This window comes from Xyrauchen texanus, chromosome 45, assembly GCF_025860055.1.
Source record: "Xyrauchen texanus isolate HMW12.3.18 chromosome 45, RBS_HiC_50CHRs, whole genome shotgun sequence".
Classification (NCBI taxonomy): domain Eukaryota; kingdom Metazoa; phylum Chordata; class Actinopteri; order Cypriniformes; family Catostomidae; genus Xyrauchen; species Xyrauchen texanus.
Window position 1 is genome coordinate 15,851,570 of NC_068320.1, and position 23,076 is coordinate 15,874,645.

A 23,076-nucleotide genomic window follows, 5' to 3' on the forward strand; every position below is an offset into this window, starting at 1 on the left:
CTCCTTTGTTTCACAGCAACAATGTCAGTTCTGTACACTTAACTCTGTATTTTTTCTTTTCAGTAAAATAATAATAAAAAAGAAATACTCGAAATATACATGCAGGTTGACATCCATTAATTTAAATTGTACTTTTTGACATTAAGCCTATATAATGCAAATAAATGTACACAATGTATAATGAAGCTGCAAGTCTGACAGCATTAGTCACAAAACCACGGAAAAGGGAGTACAACTGGATTGATTGGTAAATTCGCAGTGACGTCAGTGGCGTGCATGTCACCTGACTTGGAACTAACTAGCGTTCAGATCAGAACAATCGATGCTTAGCGGCAGCAGTGTGGACAAGCAGCTAACACGAAACGTTTCTTTGTAAATACGTTTCTCTTTCGTAATGGCAACGTCTGTGAAGCTCAATACCGGGGCAGAGATGCCCGTCGTCGGTCTGGGCACATGGAAGGTATAGTCTGGTTACTTCAGTTAATAAAGAGCGATCATGTTACATTTCATAAGTCGGCACGTTGCATGGTCAGTTCATGCCTATATAATCAGTTACACATGTAAAAGAGGGGAAAAAAAAAAGATGCTGTCAGAATGTCTTTGCACTGTAATTATGTGACTGCAAAACAAACGGTAAACGGATGGGCGAAGTTGCAACAACAAAAAAGTTGCAAATCAGGTTATTCATTTAAAAGGTTTGCACGATTTCGATAGATTAATTATGTGACAAAATGACGTTATTAATAAAGTCACACTAGTAAATAATCTGCGTTGAGTAGTTTTTAGAAAATTAATGTTTGCTTTTAGAAGAAAAAAAAATGCGGATATGAAACCTTTTCCAAGTTCCTGCAAGGTTAAATTAACGAAAGGACTTGCTCACAGTGACGAAGCAAGTCCACACTATCAGTCTTTTGTGTGGGTTTAGGCTGATAACATTCAATAAGACATTTATTAGAAAGATAACATGAGATCTATAAACTAAAGAGGCCAAAGGTCAAGAATTCCTGATTTCAAATGCAAGAATCATGCTGAAACTGTCTTTTAGAATAGAATAGAATCCTTTATTTTGGTCACACAATATACACACAGTTTTTTGCATATATATACAGTGAAATGTTTTAGTTTTCACATATCCCAGCTAAGCTGGGGTCAGAGTTTCAATACAATCACTCTGTGTACTTGTAAAAGTGGTGCTTATGAAACATTTCAAGGAAATTGTGCCGTTTTAGAAGAAGAAACAAAGAAATCTTATTTTACATATAATGAAGTCTATATGACATTTACGCACATTATACCCCCAATTCTCATATATATACTCTGTTTAACTAATATATATATATGTATGTATGTATGTATGTATGTATGTATGTATGAAGAAAGTGAACCACCAAAAACTCAAGAATAATGTGAAAGTGGAAATTGACTGTGCGGGGAGGAGAATATATAGTAAAAATGTAATTAAATATTGATCTGTTTCTCACCCACACCTGTCATATCACTTCTAAAGAGATTGATTTAACCACTGAAGTCTTATGAATTACTTTTATGCTTCCAAAATTGTGGCACCCATTCACTTGCATTGTATGACCTAGAGAGCTCAGATATTCTTCTAAAAATCTTTGTTTGTGTTCTGCTGAAGAATGAAGAACATACACAGTTGGGATGGCATAAGGATGAGTAAATGATGAGAGAATTAAAAATGTTGGGTGAACTATTTCTTTAAGTGTCTGGAAAATATCACAATGAAAAAAATCAAATGGTCCTAAATGTAGGCTTTGTAAATTGTCTTTATGCAAAATATAATTTAACATTTTATATAGATTTGGGGTTAAATATCACCAGAACATTTTCTTGACAAGTCCTAAAATGTCTCGCATTAGAGTGACAAAATTGTTCTGAAATGTGTTCTTGTCCATCTCTTTATGAGATCTCCAGGATGTGTGGCATCTGTCATATTTAAAAAATGGAGTTTTATTGATGGGATTGCTGTACTGCTGTTTTTCTTCCAGTCTGCTCCGGGTAAAGTGACCGAGGCTGTCAAAGCAGCCATTGCTGCAGGGTACAGACACATTGATGGGGCGTTTGTGTACCAGAATGAAACAGAGGTTGGGGAGGGAATTCAGGCCATGATTAAAGATGGTGTGGTAAAGAGAGAGAAGCTGTTTGTGGTCAGCAAGGTATGACAGCTTGCACAAGAATTTCATGAAATTTGTTAAAAATGAATAAGAAATGGTGTCTTTTTGATTAAAGAAACCCATATAATCACATGATTTATTTTTTGCTTTCAAAGCTCTGGTGCACCTTTCATGACAAGTCCTTAGTGAAGGGTGCTTGTCAGAAGACTTTAAGTGACCTTAAGTTGGATTACCTGGATCTTTACCTGGTTCACTGGCCAATGGGCTTTAAGGTACTTAATTATTTTGAGAAATTTTGACATCTCTGATGCAATTCTTGTAGCGATGCACTCATTTAAGACATTTTGTTAAGGCATGGTCTCCATAAATAAGTAGACCCCTTAACCATTTGACTTGTAACTTCAGAAAGTCCCTATAAAACCACTTTTTTTTTTTTTCATTCGTGGTTTGCATTTAGTGTTGATTGTCATAATGGAAGCCAAGAGTGGTGATGATTTGGTGTTATTACTAAGATCAGATGGTATCACCTGTGCTGTTTCATTAAAGAATATTTTTGTATGTCATTGTTGTTTTTCAGGCTGGGTCAGAGTTGTTCCCATTGGACAGCGAAGGGTTAACCATCAGTGATGACACCAATTTCTTGGACACCTGGGAGGTAAGTTAACCTCAACAAGATGAACTAGTATATTTCATATGATTCTGTTCTTGAATGCATTTGTTTGTACTATTATTAAAATCATTATAGTAGTTGCTTGCCATTGCAATTCCAGCTCTTATTAGCTATTCATTTCTGAAGCTGTTAAAATTCAACATTGTGTAATATTTATGTTGTAGGCAATGGAGGAGTTGGTAGATGCTGGGTTGGTCAAGGCCATTGGTGTCTCCAACTTCAACAGAGAACAAATTGAAGCAATCCTGAATAAACCAGGACTCAAGTACAAACCGGCTAACAATCAAGTCAGTACCTTTATACTCTTTAAAGGCCACCCGTGTTGTTTCTTTTGACTACAAATGTTTTGGGTAAAGATCAACATTTATCTAATAAACAGAATTTCGCCCCCAGCAACTGTTTAATGCAATTGCTCCTTAATTGTTAACTATTTGTCAAGGACAGGCATGCTCTTTGTCCTTCAAATATTAGGATGCTGTCTGCATTGCAGTCTGCAGGCAAAGTGTTTACTTTGGGGGAGTGTTTAATACTTGAGAACAGGGAATATTGAACATTTATGTTGTATTGAAAGTGAGCTCACTTTTATACTTTATCCCATGATAAACTAAATAAATGAAGGATCTCATATATGATACCCAACATTTTGGATTGTTCGTACTTCCCTGACTATAACACTTTTGACTTTCAGATTGAATGCCATCCCTACCTGAATCAGGAGAAGCTGATTCGCTACTGCCAATCCAAAGGCATTACAGTTACTGCATACAGTCCCCTGGGTTCTCCAGACAGACCATGGTAGGCCTTTCCGATGTGCTGTTTGTTTGAGTTGCATTGTATTGTAGTATGTGAGTGCAGTGTGTGCCCTTATATGGTTTAAATGAATGACATTTATCTTTCTAACTTAGGGCTAAACCAGAAGATCCCTCACTGCTTGATGACCCAAATATCAAAGCTATAGCAGAGAAACACAAAAAGACCACCGCCCAGGTAAAGACACTTAGGAGGCAGCCACCTGCGTAATTTAGAGCTTGTTATAAACTTAAAACATGACATGTCTATTTGTCACCATGTACAGGTCCTCATCTGCTTCCAGATTCAGAGAAATGTGATCGTCATCCCAAAGTCTGTTACACCTCAACGTATTCAAGAGAACTTTCAAGTAAGTTCATCTCAGCCATACTTTCAGAACTCCTTCACATAGGATTATTAGAAATGTGGCCAACATATTCAATTAAATTGTGTCCTCTTAAAGACAACATGAAACCACATTTGATTGTCGTACACTTAACTTCCACAATGTGATGTTTATTAAAGGTTAATATTAATATATATATTATATATTGACTGGGCGATATGATGATAAATATCATGGCAATGATATAAAGTATAAAGATTTTGCTATTTCGCAAAATCTAAATATCCATGCACGCAGTGTGTTCTTTTCTATTTGTGGGCAGGGCTTCATGTGAGAAACATGGATAGGATTTTGATGGCATAATTTTTTTTTTAGCGAATTCAATGGCATTCATCTCCTTCGGGACCTTCTAAGTACTTAAAATGATGCTCATCTGTGATTCATGTGCGTGTCACGTGCGCTATCTGTGGAGCAAGTGCGCACGAGTCCAGCAGGCTTCCCAATATTTACAGGAGAGCGCAGAGCGGGATCAGTCGTGCTACTCAATAATTTTTGACCCAGGGAAAAACCCTGAAAATGTTTTCCACAGAACGGGACAACTCCCAAACAAGTAAAGAAAATTAATAGGAGCTTGTCATTAAAACCGAGAAGTCTGTTGTTTAGGTTCATAAAAGTCAACACAGAGCAGAACAAATTTATCTGCAAACTGTGTTTTTATTTTTTTACATGGACTATTGTGAAGTTAAGAGAAAAGTATTTGAGAGGAAGTATTTGGAAGTATATAAATTACTGACTGTTTTATCCAAAAATAGGCTGTACAATATATTTTTTTAATAGATTTTTAATTTTCCAAAAAAGGTGCTATATGTGTATGATATATATATATATACTGTTGTCATGATAAAATCTGTTTTTGCACCGTAAGACTTGGGGCATACATGGGGAAAGTCTTACTAAAGTCTTAGTCCATTTTAATGTCATATCTGTAAGGTTTCTGAATCATAGTGATGACTTGTGCATAAGAACGATGAGAAAGATGTTGAATTGTCATTTAATATTTCTCCACAGGTGTTTGATTTTGAACTGAGCGATGAGGACATGAAGACCATTTTGGGTTTCAACCGGAACTTCAGGGTTTGTCCAATGCATTGGTGAGTATGTTTTACTCTATGTGAACAGAGAAGAAATTAGAGAGGTATTGAAGGATGTGTCTTAGGCATGCTTTACACTGCTTGCGCAAGCGGTGTATATTATTTTCACGTCCATATTATAAAATGTGTCTGGCTTGATGCAAGTTATGCACACCGTAAACTGCAACATGTACACAAATGGCACTTTCTATTCAGTGAATTTGATTGAATCCAGATGATTAAGCAGTTTATAGTTACAGTTTGTGTTCCATTTCATGATGATTACTAAGGTTTTGGAATATAAATGTGAACCCAAAAATCATGTTATTTTCTGTATAGGACTACAGTTTGATTACACAAGTGCTGTCATTGTGAAAGCCTGCCATTTCACTTCTTATGCAAACTGTGATACAGTTTCACTCTTTATCATATTATAGTAACAATTTCTTATCTCATCTGTCATCCCAGGGGTGTAAAGCACAGAGACTACCCATTTAATGCTGAGTATTAAAAGACGACATCTCAAAACATGCTGTCTGGTGGAAATGAATTCCTCTGTTCCTGGAATTGTTGTCTTTGCAGATGATTAATGTACTTGCAAAACAGTTTTTCACTGTCACTGAGAAAATGTTAAAGTTTGCAGTTCATCCTTATATGCTTTGTTATTGCTATAATTTAGCCAAATTCTCCACTGACCACAGATATGTCTCACTTGTTAATATTAATGTAAATTGATGGCTCTAACAGTTACACAATTTGGTGTACACAGTCTTTGCACCTGACAAACAAAAAACAATTCCTCTTTAAGAAATTAGATGAAATTACAAATATGCACTTGTAACTAGAAGTTTTATTTAAAAGATATTACAGATTTTGCCCAGCTGGTAAAATACAATTATAACATGCATGCTTTAACAAGTTATGAATTGGTTCAGATAATACAATTATGTAAATGTTGACAATCTTTATTTTTTATAATTTGATATAAAAACCCTTCCAGTTTATTTGCAAGATCAGCTAATACTTTGTGTATTGTCTGATGCATTGAAAATCAACATAAACTCCTCTGCCTCAAACAGCTGTTTTGTCTTGAACAACTTATTTGGACATTTATTGAATTTTTTTTTTTTTTTTTTTTTACCCTGCAGTGGCTTAATCACAGTTAAATAAATGCTGATAATGTGTTGTTTTTTTATACATAACCATGTTTATCAGTTATCACTTTCTGGCCATATGTTATCATACTATATTATAGACTGATAGATAGACCCTCAAGGAAAAATTCAGGAGTAGTGGTTGTAATCACACTGCAGTTGGGATGTTGGATAACACCGTTCACAAAGGCTTTAATATTCTGCATGCAATGGATAATCCTTATGATTGGAAGCCCTGCAACAAGAAACAAAGTAGGCCATTAGTTGATGTTTCCAGGAATTTTATACTACACATATGGATACAAAGTCTACATGAATCTACATAACCATGACTCACCATTCCAACATAAAAGCTCTCCAGTTTCTGTTAAAACTCATTATAGTGTTGATCTCCTCTTTACTCATCTCAAAATCAAAGACCTGGAGCAATAAAAGAACCAAATCTGTAGCTATATACTGTACATGCATAAACACCCCAAATAACTTATATATTACATTTATATGTTTATGTGTTATTATCAGTAAAATCAGTACTCATTTAACATAGAAGACATGGTTTAATTAAAATAGGTATACCTGGAAATTCTCTTTGATTCTGGCAGGGTTGACGGATTTAGGAATGACCACAACATTTCTCTGCATGTGGAAGCGGATTAGGACCTGGAAAGAAAGTTCCACTCTTAGCATATCATATGACAGACAAAGATCAATATTTGTGATCCATAAATGGTGTAATGGAAATGTATTGACTTAAAGCAATTAAAACAAACATGAGTTTACACCTACCTGTGCTGTGGTTTTACCATGCTTATCTGCAATGGCCTTGATCTTTGGTTCTTCCAGCAGAGATGGCTCATCTGGCGTTGCCCTTGAGAAAGTATAATTTTAAATATATATATACAGTGTTGTATAAAATATCCATTTGTCATACTTTAATAAAAGTAAAGATACCTTCATGGAAATTGACTGAAGTAAAAGTTAAATTAGCTCCTGAGAAAACGACTTAAGTAAAAGTATTAAAGTAACTGATATTATCAAAAGTACAGGTAAATTGCATAAATTACAGAACAGTTCTTTAAACTTATGGCAACTTATTTGATTGGTGGTGCTCATCATTTATGTGCCCTCATGCCATTCCAGATGTGTATGACTTTCTTCTGAAGAACACAAAGATTTTAGAAGAATGTTTCAGCTCTATAAGTTAATTCAATGCAAGCGAATTGGGGCCAGATATTTCAAGCTACAAAAAGCACATTAAGGGAGCATACAGTTATCCATACTACTACAGTGTTTAAATCCATGTCTTCTGAAGTGATTCAGTTGGTTACAAACTGTAACTCATTTTCACTGTATATCTTGCCATTGCACGATCATGATTTCAAGCTTTATTTCACTTTATAGTGCTTGAAGCATGCTCAGAGCCCTAAGTGGCACTATAGGAAGTGTAATCGAACTTGAAATCCTGATCGCCAAGAAGAATGCTAATGTCAAAATTTATAGTCGAAAAGGAGTTAAATTTGTAATTATTCTCACCCAAAAAACTATTTAATCTGTTCAGAAGGCATTGATGAAACCATTGGAGTCTTATGGATTACTCTTATGCTGCATTTATGTGCTTTTTGGAGCTTTAAAGTTCTGGCAACTATTTACCTACATTGAATTGACCTACATCACAGCAATATTTTTCTGAAAATCTTTTTTGGTTTGTGTTCTGCTGAAAAAATAAATAAATTCATACACATCTTGTATCGAATGAGGGTGAGAAAATAATGAGAATTTTCATTTTTAAACGAACCATCCCTTTAATGGTACATTCAAGTCTCATCAGAATGATCATATTTATGGGATTATGGGGCCAATAAGCAACCACCCAGAACACCCTGTCAACTGCATAGCAATGTGCTGAAACACAGTTAAAACAACTTAACAGCATAGCAACAACCTGACAACCACCTAGAACACCCACAAGTCAGGAATGTCAGTGTCCTGCCATGGCCAGCGAAGAGCCCAGATCTCAATCCCATTGAGCACATCTGAGACCTGTTGGATCGGAGGGTGAACACTAGGGCCATTCCCCTCAGAAATGTCCAGGAACTTGCAAGTGCCTTGGTGGAAGAGTGGGGTAACATCTCACAGCAAGAATTGGAAAATCTGGTGCAGTCCATGAGGAGGAGATGCACTGAAGTACTTAATGGAGCTGGTGGCCGCACCAGATACTGACTGTTACTTTTAGACTGTGGCATGATTGTTTGTGCCAGACAGGCTGGTTTGAGAATTTCTGTAATTACTGATCTCCTGGGCTTTTCACGTGCAACAGTCTATTGAATGTATAGAGAATGGTACGAAAAAACAAAAAGACAACCAGTGAGCAGCAGTTCTGTGGATGAAATTGCCTTGTTTATGAGAGAGGTCAACAAGAATGGCCAGACTGGTTGGAGCTGACATAAAGGCTATGGTAACTCAGATAATCACTCTGTACAATTGTAGTGAGCAGAATAGCATCTCAGAATGCACGACATGTTGAACCTTGAGGCGGATGGGTACAACGGCAAAAGACCACGTTAGATTCCACTTCTGTCAGCCAAGAACAGAAAACTGAGGCTGCAGTTGGCCTACCATTTGTGCTCCTCAGCAGAAATCCAGCTTTGTTAAACCAACTGACAGTAGTGGTACCCAGAGGGGTTTTATGCTGCTGTAGCCCATCCACCTCAATGTTCGATGTGTTGAATGTTCAGAAATGCTTTTCTGCATAGCATTGTTTTAACACGTGTTTATTTGGGTTCCTGTTAGCTTGGACCAGTCTGGCCATTCTCCTCTGTCCTCTTTCATTAACAAGCCATTTTCATCAACAGACCTGCAGCACGCTGGATGTTTTATGTTTTTCGCACTATTCTCTTTACACTCTAGAGACTCTTGTGCATAAATATTCCAGGAGATCAGCAGTTACAGAAATACTCAAACCAGCCCGTCTGGCACCAACAATCATGCCATGGTCTAAATCACTGAAATAATTTTTTTCCCCATTCTGATGGTTGATGTGAACATTAACTGAAGCTCCTGACCCATCTCTGTATGGTTTTATACATTACACTGCTGCCACACGATTGGCTGATTAGATAATCGCATGAATAAGTAGGTGTACCTATAAAGTGGCCGGTGAGTGTATATGTATATACACAGAGGAGCCAAAACATTATGACCAATACTTGGTTTTGTAATCTGATTATGTAATGCAGATTATATGTAATCCATTACTACCAAGCACTGATAATAATACAAGCATAATAATTATTAAAGAATATATACTGGAAATGTATAGCATGTCACACCACAGGACATATCAACCTTTCAAAAGCATTTCATGCCAACAAACCATTTATATTTTTCATGTGCCACAAACTGTATAGACAGACCAATCTATGTATCTTGCTCTATTCACCCTGAGTAAATCATGCAAGACTTTTTTGTTTGTCTGGTCTGTCTTTTATTTATTTTTCTGATATTAAGGGTACCTACCATGGTCTGGTTGGGGAACCCAGAGGACTGTATGCAGTAACTGTAATGCCTTTGGACTGACAGTAGTTAATCAACTTCTCCTGAGTCAGGTAGGGGTGGCACTCAATCTGGGGATGAAAAATAAATATTTTGACAAGTTTTTGTCTGCTATGAACAGCCAAGTCTTAATCCATCTGTTTCAGATTTATTGAGAGAAACACAATACCTGATTGTTGGCTGGTTTGTACTTGAGTCCTGGTTTATTCAGGATTGCTTCAATCTGATCTCGGTTGAAGTTGGAGATACCAATGGCCTTGACCAGCCCAGCATCCACTAATTCCTCCATTGCCTTTGTAAGCACAATATAAAATCATGGTAATTCTTAGTTGCAGAAAACTTACATTAATTGTAATTAATTGTTTTGATTCTGTGTGGTTATTTACCTCCCATGTTTCTAGAAAGTTGCTGTTGTCTGGAAAAACATGGCCATCCTCATCAACTGGGAATAACTCTTTTCCAGGCTGCCAGTTTAAATGTACATTGTTTATAAATGTTAACTTTGTATTGTTCTTGCTGACACAACTAAATATGATATACATTAATTATACTGTAAGCAATTCTAAATGAGTCCTACCTTAACACCCATAGGAAAGTGCATAAGGTAGAGATCCACATAGTCCACTTTAAGGTCTCTTAGGGTCTTTTCACATGCCACTCTTACCAAGTGTTTTTCATGGTAAGTGCACCACAGCTTCAAAAGATGCAGGATTTAGTTGTACATTTGTATAATGTGAAACATCCTATACAGTAGCCTGCTACAAACAATGTGCTTATGTAATAAACCTATTTTCATAATTCTAACCATGTGTTTAATTCCAATTAGGGTATGTGTAACAGTGGATAATTACACACAACAATACACATTATACATATACATAACCGTGTAAGATCAATGACTTGGCTTGATGCCATGTGAAATTCCTCAGCACATGACTGGCCATGTGAGACCATATTCCTGTCATGTGCCACAGAAACAAATTAAAATGTGTAAATACCTTGCTGACTATGAAAAGGTCTTCTCTCTTCACCACCCCTTGGTTGATCATAGCATTTATACCGGCACCAACTTCTTTCTCATTTTCATAGACAAGAGCCCCATCAATGTGGCGGTAGCCGGCCAGGATGGCTGCCTTTACAGCTTCTTTTACCTGGCCTGGTTCAGACTGGTGGAGGTTTAAAAGACAAGTATTTTTTAAATTATTATTATTTGAATTCACTTTAAATTGTTATTATGTCTCTAAAATTATGATTAAAATGATTATAAGAAGATTTAAAAATGAATCAAAGAATAATTGTGAAACACTTCTAGTCTGTAGAAGTATATATATGATAAAACAACAGTAAAAGCAACAGTATAAAGCATTCACAATATTTAAACCATCCAAAATGAAATTGTATTGTGGTAAAGCAGTAAAAAATAAATACTCACCCTCCATGTACCCAGTCCAACAATGGGCATTTTAGCACCATTATAGAGAGTTACAGATGTCATTATGAATTTTAAAATAGAGCACTTATTAGTATACAGAGCACGTGTAATCCCTTACACCTCTACAGTCTTCTTCATTAGCAGCCTTGTTCGCTGATGGTATTATAACCTGAGGTTGCATCTGAATTTGATTGGTCAGGTCTTGAATCCACCCCTTTAAAGGGAGGGAGAGAAATTCCTCAATCCTTACATTCCAACATCAGACATGTTTGCAGACAGATTAATTTTCATAAGAAAATAGTTTTGTTCCTATTTTAAAATAACTAATCATATAACTCATTAATATTCCTTTTACTACATCTAATCTTATAACTACTTAATCAATCTTGCCTCTAAAAACCATGTGAAGGCCAAAAATAATACAACAATAATATATAACACCAACAAAAACAATAGTACAAACAAATATTTGATTATAGAATTTGCTTTTGACAAAGTGTAAACAATAGAAACGCATGATACAGCCTATTACATAGTAGAATATATGCTAAATAAATATATCCATCCAAGATAAACACACAAAACAGTAAAACATGTTTAGATTGCATAACTCTAAAACAACCTGTATATATTTATTTATTTTGTTAGCTTTTATTTTGAATTTAGAAAAAGTACAGGGGATATGTAGAACAGAGCCAGCCTAACTTTAATTCTTATGTTACATATTTATTGAGCTTAATAATAATAATAATAATAAAAACAACAACAAACAAGTCTTATAAATGTTTCCCTCTGGCTGTTTTATTAATTGATGTATTCTTTTTTTGTTGTTGCCATGTTCATGTTTGCAGTATGTAACTGCTTTAGATATGCAGATTGTTCTTGGCATAATTATAATAATATAAAAAGCAGAAAATAGGGGCATTGGTAGCTCAGCGAGTATTGATGCTGACTACCCCTAGAGTCACGAGTTTCAATTCAGGGTGTGCTGAGTGACTCCAGCCAGGTCTCCTAAGCAACCAAATTGGCCCGGTTGCTAGGGAGGGTAGAGTCACAAGGGGTAACCTCCTCATGGTTGCGATTAGTGGTACTCGCTCTCAATGGCGCGTGTGGTAAATTGTGCCATTAGGACCTACTAAGTAGTGGGAATGGGGCATTCCACATTGGGGAGAAAAGGGGATAAAAAAAAATAAATAAATAAAAAAAAAACAGCAAGCCTAATACAACATAAAATAAAAAAAGTGAATGATAAAACACATACATAAGGTTACAAATATATATATTTGTATGGTTTTATATTTGTAACCTTATGTATGTGGTTCACTTTTTTTTATATATATAAACAAATTAATATATATATATACATATATATAAACTAACTAACAAATGAACAAAATAAATAAATACCTATGAAGATACATATAAATAAATAAAAAAATTAAACACAGAACAAAATAAATCAATAAATCAAACCACCTATAGATAACACATGCTTAAACATTTGTCTTTCCAATGAGTCAATAGCCCCTTTCACTCATACAGCCTTTTCTAGAAAATGTACTGCATTTTTTTTTAGGTTAGAGTGATTATGTCTGATCACAACCTTTTTGAAAATACTGGTACATTTTGCTCTGGCAATTTTCCTTAATAAAAAGTTGTACCATACATTTCCATATTGATGGAATGTGTATACAGCAAATGTGGTACATTTACCAGTACAGGCAACCCAACAATTGTCCTGTAATTTATGCATGTCAGAAAGGGGCTGTTCATTCTTAGTAGCAAGTTTCTTTGAGGATTCCAGAAGCTTTTATTTTGAAACTCTATTTCCCGTTTTCAACCGAAAGTTTCAGCTGCTTTCACAGGATTCTCAACACTGGAATCAAAGACGTTCAGTAAAAGTAATGTAAACTTGCGTTTAAATCAGCTCTTCCTGTGGAGGTGAAATGTGTAATGTTCCTCCAGTTTACTGGACGATATAACAAGCGGTGTATTATGTGGAATTGAAACTCCTTGAAAACATGGACATTGGACTCCCCAAACAATCCGCGCAAATGGGTGAGAGTTATTACCCCATATCCATTTAAGGGTGTTTCTTCAACTTCGGGCGTTTTAGCACTGTGGACTTCTTGGAGGTAACGTCTCAGTAAAACCTTTTTCACACTCTTAGTAGTTTATTTTGTATTGGTCTACAAGCAATGTCCAACAGTGTATGTTATGGCCGACTCTGTCTTGCTAAGGCTAATGTCTAAGGCTAAAAGCACAAATAAATAATATTGTCTTTTTATTTGCCAAATGATAGCTTGATTGGAATAATAATAATAATAATATAATCCAATAGAAATACTGTGCTCACAAGTGTTGTATTCAATCATTACTTGTCTGATGTCATCTCAAGCATGCTCATCACTGAAGCTTTGTCGACTTGGAAATCAAGTGCACTCAATTTTGAAAAGAGAAAATGGGAAAGTTGAAGAAACAGCCCAGTGTGATCTTTTAATCTTGAGATATCAAGCCGTTTGACTTGCTGCTTTTGATAGTGGCTTCAAATCACTTGCAATTTCATTTCAGACAGAACTCCCCTCCCTCTGTCCTCCATACGACTCTTGGTCCCTCCTATACGCCTGATGTCTGCTTTCATGTGGAGAATTGTGCAGCAAATGGATGTCATGCAATATGGGATGCTGGCAGATTTTGTTTCATTGGTGTCAGAGACCGTTCCAGAACTAGTTAGTCGTAGACAAGGAGTTGAGCTTATTCTGGGATTGCGCGCAAGGGTAGGTGACCACAGATGCGTTATTTGTAAACACATCATTGTGGAAACCAGTGACTAAAAATTAAATGTCTTCCATTTAGGTTTGTTCTGAGCAGAAACTTTATAGTTTCGTTCTGGTTCCAGTCTTTTGCTGTCTCATTTTTAATTGTTAACCGGTTATAATGAAATTAAAGAACGGTTAATAATTTTTTTTTATGACAGCAATCTGTGCTAATGGTGTATGATGAACCAGTTGCAGTGCTACCGCTTAACAGATCTTTCAAGAAAAAATAGAAACATAATATAGGACTACCCTCAATCAAAATAAGTGATAATAAGCACACACACACAAAAAAAAGATATATATATATATATATATAAGTTTGGAATAATGTACAGATTTTGCACTTATGGAAATAAATGGGTACTTTTATTCACCAAAGTGGCATTCAACTGATCACAATGTATAGTCAGGACATTAATAACATGAAAAATTACTAAAACATTTTCAGAACATCTACTAAAAATAGCATTCTAGCTGCCAGTTTGTCCAGATACTCAGGTGACATTTCACCCCACGCTTCCTGTAGCACTTGCAATAGATGTGTCTGTCTTGTCGGGCACTTCTCACACACCTTACAGTCCAACTGATTCCACAAAAGCTCAATGGGGTTAAGATCTATAACACTCCTCTCCAATTATCTGTTGTCCAATGTCTGTGTGTCTTTGCCGTCTCTAACCTTTTCTTTTTGTATTTCTGTTTCAAAAGTGTCTTTTTCTTTGCAATTCTTCCCATAAGACCTGCACTCCTAAGTCACTCCTATTTCTCAATCCTCTTGTTTAGTTGTACATCTGGCCTACCACATCTCTTTCTGTCCTTGTTAGAGGACAGTTGTCCTTTGTCTTTGAAGACTGTAGTGTACACCTTAGTATGAAATCTAAAATGTTTTGGCAGTGGCTAGCATGGTCATGCAGCGAGTCCCCTCGCCTTCATTCCTCAAAACAATGATTGACTGAAAAGTTTCTAGAGAAAGCTGTTTCTTTTTTGCTATTTTTGACCTAATATTGACCTTAAGACATGTCAGTCTATTGCATACACTGGCAACACAAAAACAAACACAAAGACAATGATAAACTTAATTTAATGAAACAAATAGCTTTCAACTGTGTTTTGATGGCTAGTGATTTTCTAGTTCCAAATTAACAATTTATTATGATTACTCTAGGATAAGGTGTTGGAGTGATGGTTGCTAGAAATGGGGCCTGTCTAGATTACAGCAAAATCTGTATATTATTCCAAACTTTTGGCCGCCAGTGTATATTCTCCATGTGGGGGAATTATCAGCATAGAAATCATTACAAGCAAAGTATACAGTAGCCTATATAAAATAACAACTTAATAAATATATATTATTAATATTAAATATACCCCCTAAAATATTTATAAGATTTCAATAATATATCTGTCCATTAATAGCCTAAATCTCTCTCTGCTGCATGCATGCACGCACTGTTTGAAAAACGTAACGTCACCTAAGCATGTAAAAATTATTTAATTTGTATTATTTGTTTTAATTACAGATCTGCTTTCAGTCACAACCCGGCAGCATTAAATCTGTATCAATGCATCATATCTAACAATAATTCAGTGAAGACTTGAAAACAACTGAGAAATTAACTTTTTACCTCAGTATTTTTTCTTCTATCTGGATTAACCTTGTGTATATTCATAGTAATTATATATAGTTGTCTAGTAAAAGGTCTCCAGTATATCACTGAAGGCTACATCAACAATATGCATTAAGGCAAAGAAATGTGTAATGCAGCAGTTTCCTTTAGAATCAATGAACATGCTTATCATGTTTGGCTTAAAAGAGAGAAGCCTATTTTTTTGGGCAACAGGAAGTGGTGTAGTTCCAAAAATTTACTGTAATAAACCATTTCGACTTTGGTTTCATGAATAAAATTACTGGAACGAAATTAACTGTTAATAACAGGTTACCAATATTTAAAAATACAAATTTCTCTTCAAAACAATTGAAAGGGACATTGTTCATGTTTTCAGTTACTTTGTGCAAAAAAAAAAAATAATTAGTTTTTGTTTTTTCGTTCCTTGGAACATTTTCAGTCCGTGGTGGAGACTATCCTTACTAAAAGCATGCTGTTGTCTGATATCTTATCTGCCCTGTTGGATATGTTGCTTTACAAACACCTTTCCTCTTTTTTTCTATAAATGTATTTGCAGAATACTAGAATATAGAAATGGAAACCCTGTCTGCTTGAAATCCTGTGGGTGACTTGTTTTCTCTTCCATCCAGCTCATATTGAAGTTGTGTGAAAGTGATGACCCTGACGACATGCTCGCCATCCAGCCACACCTCAACAGCATTCAGCTCGTAAATCTAATTTTCTTTAATTAGCTTCTGTAGTACTATATTTTGAGATGCTTTAAATGTTCAAATGTTTATCTTATAATATTGTAGATTTGTATGTTTTAAATACTTTAAAGTGTTAAGGAGTGATGTTAGACAGATGGATTCTGTGATGCCAAACAGGTGGATAACACTGCAGTGGGAGATGCAGGTGTTTGTTTTGTGGAGCTGGTCCAAAGACTCATTAAAGATGTGGATGAGAGGCTGCATTTCTTTCAGGTCCGATCTAATAAACATGCACTCTGTAAACATTCTTAACTCTAGAACCGGTAACCACTGTTGCCTGATTTCTACAGCATGTGTTTCCAGTGGATTTTGGCACTGACTTTGACTCAGCCATTCAGGTTCTGATGTGGCATTTCCTGTCCAGGCTGGCGAACTTACTTCCAGTCCCTGACCTCCAACAGGTGGGCAGTCAGTGTGAATCTCAAATCCATTCTTCCCATTAAACTAGTCTCCATTAACCTGAAAAGAACAGTAAACTTGGATATTGTTTTTTTAACTATGTAAAATGGGGGTTCCGCAAAGCCAAATCACAAACACTACTTTTACATTATGTTTTGAATATTATTTTTAGTTTTAACTTAAATGCTATAATAATGCTAATGATAAAATTAGTTAAATATTCTAACAGATGTACTTGAGTTTTTTGCTATTGATTGCATTATGTGCATATGCTCATTTGTTTTTCAATTATGAGCTAAACTGATTCTGAAGTTTCTCGTTCAGCCTATTGTATGGATATTATGCTTTGTTTTAAATATAAAATTAGGCTGAAACCTAATCATATATGTCTTAAAAGTGCTTTCAATAACTTTGTTTTCAGACTTTAGCTTGGCTTGACCTCACGTTGCCTGTTTCTAAAAATTGTGAGGAGTTCATGAGTCAGTCAGATCATCTGAAATCACTCCTTGACCACCACAAGAACCTCGGACATTTAGAAACCAACAGTAAGTACCTATTTAAAAGTCTCTGTCTATTTACTCCCGATTCAGAAGCAAAGTTTTATAATGCCATAAATGCAATAACAAATGCTCTTTATTCACTGTGATTATCTGCACCACATTTTTTTCCAGCTTCACATCAGCCCTTAAGTGTAGGAAGTTGCATCCTGTCCACACTCTCTGGTAAACCAATTGACATCCCTCAGCACGGTGTAGGTCACGTTCAGATTTTTAGACAGACTTCAGACCACTTTGAGGAAAGTGCCATGGAGACAGTCGAAGGGGTGTCTGAATGGACAGAGACTCAAGTAGGAAATGTTCAGGATGGAGAGCAGTTACCTCTCGTCACAGGTTCTGGGCAGAAGAGGGAAGTCAAATCTGACTGTAATTTGGATGATACTGTGCTAACACTTCAAAAAGACCATAGATCCGAAGATGAGGCAGAGATGGTGGTTTCAGAGAAATCAGACTCTAATGCTGAGCAGTCAGAAATCCTCTCTCCACGTAGCCCCTCTTTGGCTACTCAATCAGTGACTGAGAAAAATACTGTACCAAAAATACCTTTGGACACACGCAGATCTGCACGGAAGCCTAAGACCACATGGAAGATTAAAATAGTGAACCTTCAAAAGCACAAGAGAAAGTCAGCAACTCCTAAAAGAATGTATGCAAGAAACCTCCAGAATCAAGCCGAGTTAGATCCTGTTCCCTCAAACAAGTAAGCTGATTGTGATGCTTGTAGTCACAATTTAATTCATTTTATTCTGTGGTGGCATTCATAAGATAAACAGATATTTTTGAACAGATATACAGCCTTAAAGTGTCTTCATCTAAAAGTACTCAGAGTACACAGAGCGAATATAGATTTTATTAGTATTTATACTGTAATCTTTTGAGACCTGGTATTAATCACATGTAGTAATGATTGTGGTAACATTGTTAAATGTCCTATTTTTTTAGGGATGTCATCAAAGGCTTTGACGAGTCTGATTTTACTTCAGATGAAAGGAACAGAGGTGAGTCACATTTCTATGGGCATCTCATCATCTTTTTCATAGCAGAATACACAAGACAGCCAAACCACACAGCTAAACCACACAGCTGATGAATATTTCTTCTTGCAGATGGATCCTCTCAAAGCTTCTCATGCTTGCAATGCCTGTTCAGTTACTCTAAGGAAGAAAACCTCAGGAGTCATATAAAGGAAGTCCACTCAACTGAGGTTAAGGGGAGTGATGATGGTGCGGAGGCTGCAGTTGATCCATTGTTGCCTAACAGCTGCCACATTTGTGGTAAAAGCTACCGGTTCCCATACTTATTGAAGGCCCATCAGCGCACCCACACAGGGGAGCGTCCTTTTCTCTGTCCGGTGTCTGATTGTAACCGTAGTTTCTCCCATTCGCGAGCCCTGCGCCGCCATCAACTCGTTCATGCCTCCGAAGATGCACAAACAAAAGATTCTCTGCAGAAAAAAAAGAAAAAACCAAAAAAGAAAAAACCTCAGACCTACAACTGTCTGTACTGTGGAGAGACCTTTAGCTCCATCGCAGCCAGGAGAGACCATCACAAGACCCACCCTGAAGATAAGGTGCATCGCTGCAACTCCTGTGGGAAGCAGCTTAGCTGTCAGGCAGCTCTTATTAGACACAAGCGTATCCATGATGAAGATCGACCCTATAAGTGCACAGAATGTAACTCTACCTTCATCTGCTCAACCACCTACAAACGGCATATGTTGACCCACCAGCCTGATAGACCCTTCCTTTGTACCTGTGGGAAGGGGTTCACGTATAGGGGTGCTCTTTTGGCTCACCAGCGCATACATATCCAATCTGAGGACAGACCGTTCCGTTGCATGGACTGTGGAAAGGGGTTTCTTTACCGTGGGGCTTTGGCGCAACACCAGAGGACCCACTCCAAAGAGAAACCCTTCCCTTGCGCACACTGTGGCGAGAATAGTAATACAGAGAATTCTCTTTGTTTACACTCAACCGGCCATACCACAGAGAAAAGTTACAAATGCACCTTGTGTGAGAAGTCATTCGCGTTCAAAGCCAGTCTGACTCGACATAAACTTACACACACTGGAGAGAGGCCTTTTCTCTGTTCTGAATGTGGAAAGGCCTTTTTTTCTATTGGAGAGTTGCTCAAGCACCAGCGATACCACACTGGGCACAAACCTTTCCAGTGCCCAGACTGTGAAAAGAGTTTCACTCAAGCCTGCTACTTGCAAGTCCACATGAGGCACCACACAGGTGTACGCCCCTACTCCTGCTCCCAATGCAATAAGAGCTTCTTTAGTTCTTACCGCCTCAAGAGACACCTGCGGATTCACACTGGAGAGAAACCCTTCCAGTGCTCTGAATGCGGAAAAAGATTTCGACAGTCGTATAATCTGAAGGTGCACCTACAGATTCACCAAGAAAAGAAACCTGAAAGTAGGACAGTTAGTACCTTTTAGTACTATTACAGGCATTGTAATTACTAAACGTGAAAGAGGATCACAGTATTACAAGGTTCAAGTGATGACATACTTTTGCTTTTTGGTTTTATGTCTGTTCTCACTCAGATGAGCAATCATTATCAGTGCTCCAGAGTGCCAGAATAAAATAACAAATTAATAAAAACGGTGTTGTCGATTTGATCTGCAGATTGCTAAAAATTGCTGGGCTAAATGCTAAGTGCCCCCAAAGCAAATCAAAACAAAAGTATGAGTGTATAAAAATACATATGCCTAAAACACCTTTTTGCGCCAATTTGACGCTCACGAACATACAATAAGGCGCTTTCGGTTGGGATAAATATTTTAGTTGGTCAAAAACAGCATGGTTTGATTATTTTTCTTAATACTGCAGATTTACATACAACAAGTATATCACAACAAGTTATGTTTGTTTTGTATAAACTTTTAAACTACTTGGGGCGGGAAAAGACAATTTGGGTTGCCGGAGACAAGGGTCAAAATAGATAAGTTTCAGACCCCACACTGAAAGACATTGTATAATTCCCAAATAGTATCTTCTCTTTTACGTTAAACGTGTCCTGTTTATTGGAACAATTTATAGCATAGTAAGTCAGTTATTTAAACATTTGTTAAAGAAAGATAACCAAAATTATCATGTAAAAACGGAGTAATAACCTTCGTTCGTGTCCTCTGCAATGTGTGTTCTGTCCGCCAGATGTCACCAGCACAATGCCATTTACACGTGTTCAAGGTGCAGTTTTCATCATCTCCAGTCGCTTTTAATAATGCGACAGACAGAAGGGAACAGGTATGACAACATTGTTTCAGCACTGTGAAAATATTTTTAAGATGAGTAACAAGGATACAGCAATTGAGTTTATAAAGTGCGTGATGTTGCCCAGCACTTTATATTTGAATATTACTCAGACTAATATAGGCTTTATTCTCAATTTGACCTCAGCAAGAACAAATTGCTGAAAATTTCAATACAACATCCACACACAACTGGCAGGAGTGTATTACATTGTGCACACCAAAGAATCACAGACCGAGAAAATGTTGCATTTATTCATGTTTTAACCTAGAATCGCTTGAGACAATAATAAGAAATAATGTAAACATTTTCAAGGATGGCCTTTGAAACATGTTGAAATATAGTTTGTTTTCATCAAATTAGGAAAGGTCATAAACTCATAATACCAGCCTGATTTTTACATGCAGAAATTTTAGTTGGTAATGGCATCTCTCAGACTTTAAATAGAATATAAGGGTGAGTTTGCCATAAAAAAATACAATAAAACAATGAGTGCATATTAATACATTTGTTTCCACAATTCAACATGTTTCTCTGTCCATTTGTCTCTCTCCTTTCCCTTGATTTCACAAGCAAAATGCAAGCTGTCATTAATGGAGTCCCCTCACAGAGAAACATACAATCAATACAGCTATATTAGAACACAAAGCAGCAAAGGGCAGACTCATGTGGGTGGTTGTTTGGAGACCCTTGGCCCATTCACTCTGTATGTAAGTGTTTCCAGCTGGGATGGCAGAGGGTGCCACCTGCCCAGCTGCTGTGCCCTGACCTTCCACATACAGCAGGAGGGACAGAGTCATTTAGTAATGCCAGAGGCACACTCTGCTTTTAAAGATCCAAATGACTTTGAAATTCTGAGTTGGTTTCTAAGAGGAAAATGTACCTCTACATCAGCTTTACATTTACAGGCTGTTTGTGAAGGGTATAAATCACACTGAACGATGGACTGCAGTGAAAACATTTTAAGTAAACTCAGCCCGAGCAAGTAACATGTCTGCATATAAATGAGAAATTTCTGTGGTTAGTTGATGGATAGGTTTGTCTGTTCTCATTTATTAGCAGTGTTGGTTGTAATGCATTACTAAGTAATGAATTACTGTAATTAAATGACTTTTTCATAAAAAGTAAGGGATTACTCTTAATTCTCAATAATTTAATTACAGTTACTTCTGATGTAACTATAGGACAATTCTATATAAAAAACAACAGTGAATTTAAAATCAAAATGGAATGTATAATATTAAAATGTATGTTTTCTAATTTAATGCAGCCCCTTTAAATTCTTTGGGCAGTTCATGAATAATTTATTTGAATTGATATGATTTATTTGAAAGAATTAAAAGAACAGTTTCATGTCTATCCTTGTATGTTTCATCTGGTCGAGGTTGATAAGGGTTTTAGAAAGTTACTAGTAATAAGTAATGCAATTACTTTTCAGACAGAGTAATTAGTACAGTAATCTACACTGTAGAAGATGTAATTAATAACTTCTAGAGTAACTTACACAACACTGTTTATTAGGATCTTTATCATGCATGACAGGCAGATAGTCAATCAAATGACTCCATCTCTTTATTGTCATTGTACTGTACAGGAACAACAAGATTATCAGTGAAATTCTGCCAATCATTGTTAAACAGTCACATTTACACTGTTTGACACTGCAGTTAAAAATATGTTTTTAGTGCAGTTGTAAATTTAATGCTCCCATCCAGTGTTTTTCTCAGCTATGTTGCTGGTGGCACTCAATCAAAATGGAATTTCACGAGGAGGCAAATAGTTCACATGCATAATTGTATTAATAAAAATCAGAGCGATAAGTTGTATTCTGTGGCCAACTTTGACCAATCCCCACCCTTTTTTCCCCAGTATCATCTTGCATTGCAGAAGTGATGCAGCCTTTGAATATCAGAGTAAGTACTGACAGACTCTACTCTCTATATAAAAGAGATGGAGCCCTTCGTAGCTTCCTTAATTAAACACAAGACTACAAGAGATGGTGAATACAGCCTGTACGTGTGATTTAATCCCTACTGAGCATATGTTGAGCATTAGGATGTACTATATATAACTTATTTAATGTGCATATTTATTAATTGTGGTAGGCCAGGAGTCATGCATACCAATATAAATATGCAAGTATGGATGCATCTATGTATTGACTGCCGATGTTCATCGACCAGTTGTTGGCCAAATTAAAACCCTCCGCATATCGTATGTAAGCATGAAAATGCAGATATGAAAAACTGATGGTTTATTTATAATCAATTGTTAACACACTTTGTAAATTCTCTGTGAATTCAAATGCACAATTCAGAAATAATAATAGCCACAATATGTAGAAGGGTTAGCACCTAAATTGCTTTTTTATTCTGTCTCATTCTCACGTTAATGTGGAAAAAATTAAATAAATGGATTTGACAGTTGTGAAAGTGGCACTTACCAATAGGCTACATGAT

The 23,076-nt window shown here is 36.4% G+C and overlaps 3 protein-coding genes across 6 annotated transcripts; 2 read left to right on the forward strand and 1 right to left on the reverse strand.

Annotated features, from left to right (window-relative positions):
* The first annotated feature begins 391 nt into the window (after window positions 1-391).
* On the forward strand, window positions 392-6,154 carry akr1b1.2 (aldo-keto reductase family 1, member B1 (aldose reductase), tandem duplicate 2). Its single transcript, XM_052118462.1, has 10 exons — window positions 392-460; window positions 2,010-2,177; window positions 2,291-2,407; window positions 2,713-2,790; window positions 2,970-3,092; window positions 3,494-3,600; window positions 3,711-3,792; window positions 3,881-3,964; window positions 5,009-5,091; window positions 5,539-6,154. The coding sequence occupies exons 1-10, from the start codon at window positions 395-397 to the stop codon at window positions 5,579-5,581; spliced, it is 951 nt and encodes a 316-aa protein (XP_051974422.1). The 5' UTR covers window positions 392-394; the 3' UTR covers window positions 5,582-6,154.
* A 25-nt stretch (window positions 6,155-6,179) lies between these two features.
* On the reverse strand, window positions 6,180-11,339 carry akr1b1.1 (aldo-keto reductase family 1, member B1 (aldose reductase), tandem duplicate 1). Its single transcript, XM_052118461.1, has 10 exons — window positions 11,209-11,339; window positions 10,775-10,942; window positions 10,354-10,470; window positions 10,163-10,240; window positions 9,946-10,068; window positions 9,741-9,847; window positions 7,011-7,092; window positions 6,801-6,884; window positions 6,562-6,644; window positions 6,180-6,459 (listed from the first exon to the last, which is right to left on the reverse strand). The coding sequence occupies exons 1-10, from the start codon at window positions 11,269-11,271 to the stop codon at window positions 6,417-6,419; spliced, it is 948 nt and encodes a 315-aa protein (XP_051974421.1). The 5' UTR covers window positions 11,272-11,339; the 3' UTR covers window positions 6,180-6,416.
* Window positions 11,340-13,055: 1,716 nt separating this feature from the next.
* si:dkey-14k9.3 (C2H2-type zinc finger protein) lies at window positions 13,056-21,825 on the forward strand. Of its 4 annotated transcripts, none has more exons than XM_052118611.1 (9): window positions 13,056-13,343; window positions 13,780-13,985; window positions 16,282-16,359; window positions 16,519-16,614; window positions 16,692-16,802; window positions 17,222-17,345; window positions 17,472-18,057; window positions 18,300-18,355; window positions 18,464-21,825. In XM_052118611.1, exons 2-9 carry the CDS (start codon window positions 13,836-13,838, stop codon window positions 19,798-19,800), a joined length of 2,538 nt encoding a protein of 845 aa, XP_051974571.1. In that variant the 5' UTR covers window positions 13,056-13,343; window positions 13,780-13,835; the 3' UTR covers window positions 19,801-21,825. The 4 variants fall into 4 exon arrangements, with proteins under 4 accessions (XP_051974571.1, XP_051974570.1, XP_051974572.1 ...); XM_052118610.1 differs by having other exon boundaries at window positions 13,056-13,266; XM_052118612.1 differs by having other exon boundaries at window positions 13,056-13,266; window positions 13,784-13,985.
* Window positions 21,826-23,076: the final 1,251 nt, after the last annotated feature.

Excerpts from the sequence above, each read along its gene's own strand:
- si:dkey-14k9.3 (XM_052118610.1), top strand. The coding sequence starts at position 13,230 with ATGGACATTGGACTCCCCAAACAATCCGCGCAAATGG. Across the intron at positions 13,267-13,779 it reads CAAACAATCCGCGCAAATGG|ACAGAACTCCCCTCCCTCTG; the intron begins GTGAGAGTTATT and ends ATTTCATTTCAG. Across the intron at positions 13,986-16,281 it reads TTCTGGGATTGCGCGCAAGG|CTCATATTGAAGTTGTGTGA; the intron begins GTAGGTGACCAC and ends TCTTCCATCCAG.
- akr1b1.2 (XM_052118462.1), top strand. The coding sequence starts at position 395 with ATGGCAACGTCTGTGAAGCTCAATACCGGGGCAGAGATGCCCGTCGTC. Across the intron at positions 461-2,009 it reads TCGGTCTGGGCACATGGAAG|TCTGCTCCGGGTAAAGTGAC; the intron begins GTATAGTCTGGT and ends TTTTTCTTCCAG. Across the intron at positions 3,793-3,880 it reads ACAAAAAGACCACCGCCCAG|GTCCTCATCTGCTTCCAGAT; the intron begins GTAAAGACACTT and ends CACCATGTACAG.
- akr1b1.1 (XM_052118461.1), bottom strand. The coding sequence starts at position 11,271 with ATGACATCTGTAACTCTCTATAATGGTGCTAAAATGCCCATTGTTGGA. Across the intron at positions 7,093-9,740 it reads GGTTCCCCAACCAGACCATG|GGCAACGCCAGATGAGCCAT; the intron begins GTAGGTACCCTT and ends TACTTTCTCAAG. Across the intron at positions 6,645-6,800 it reads GAATCAAAGAGAATTTCCAG|GTCTTTGATTTTGAGATGAG; the intron begins GTATACCTATTT and ends TTATTGCTCCAG.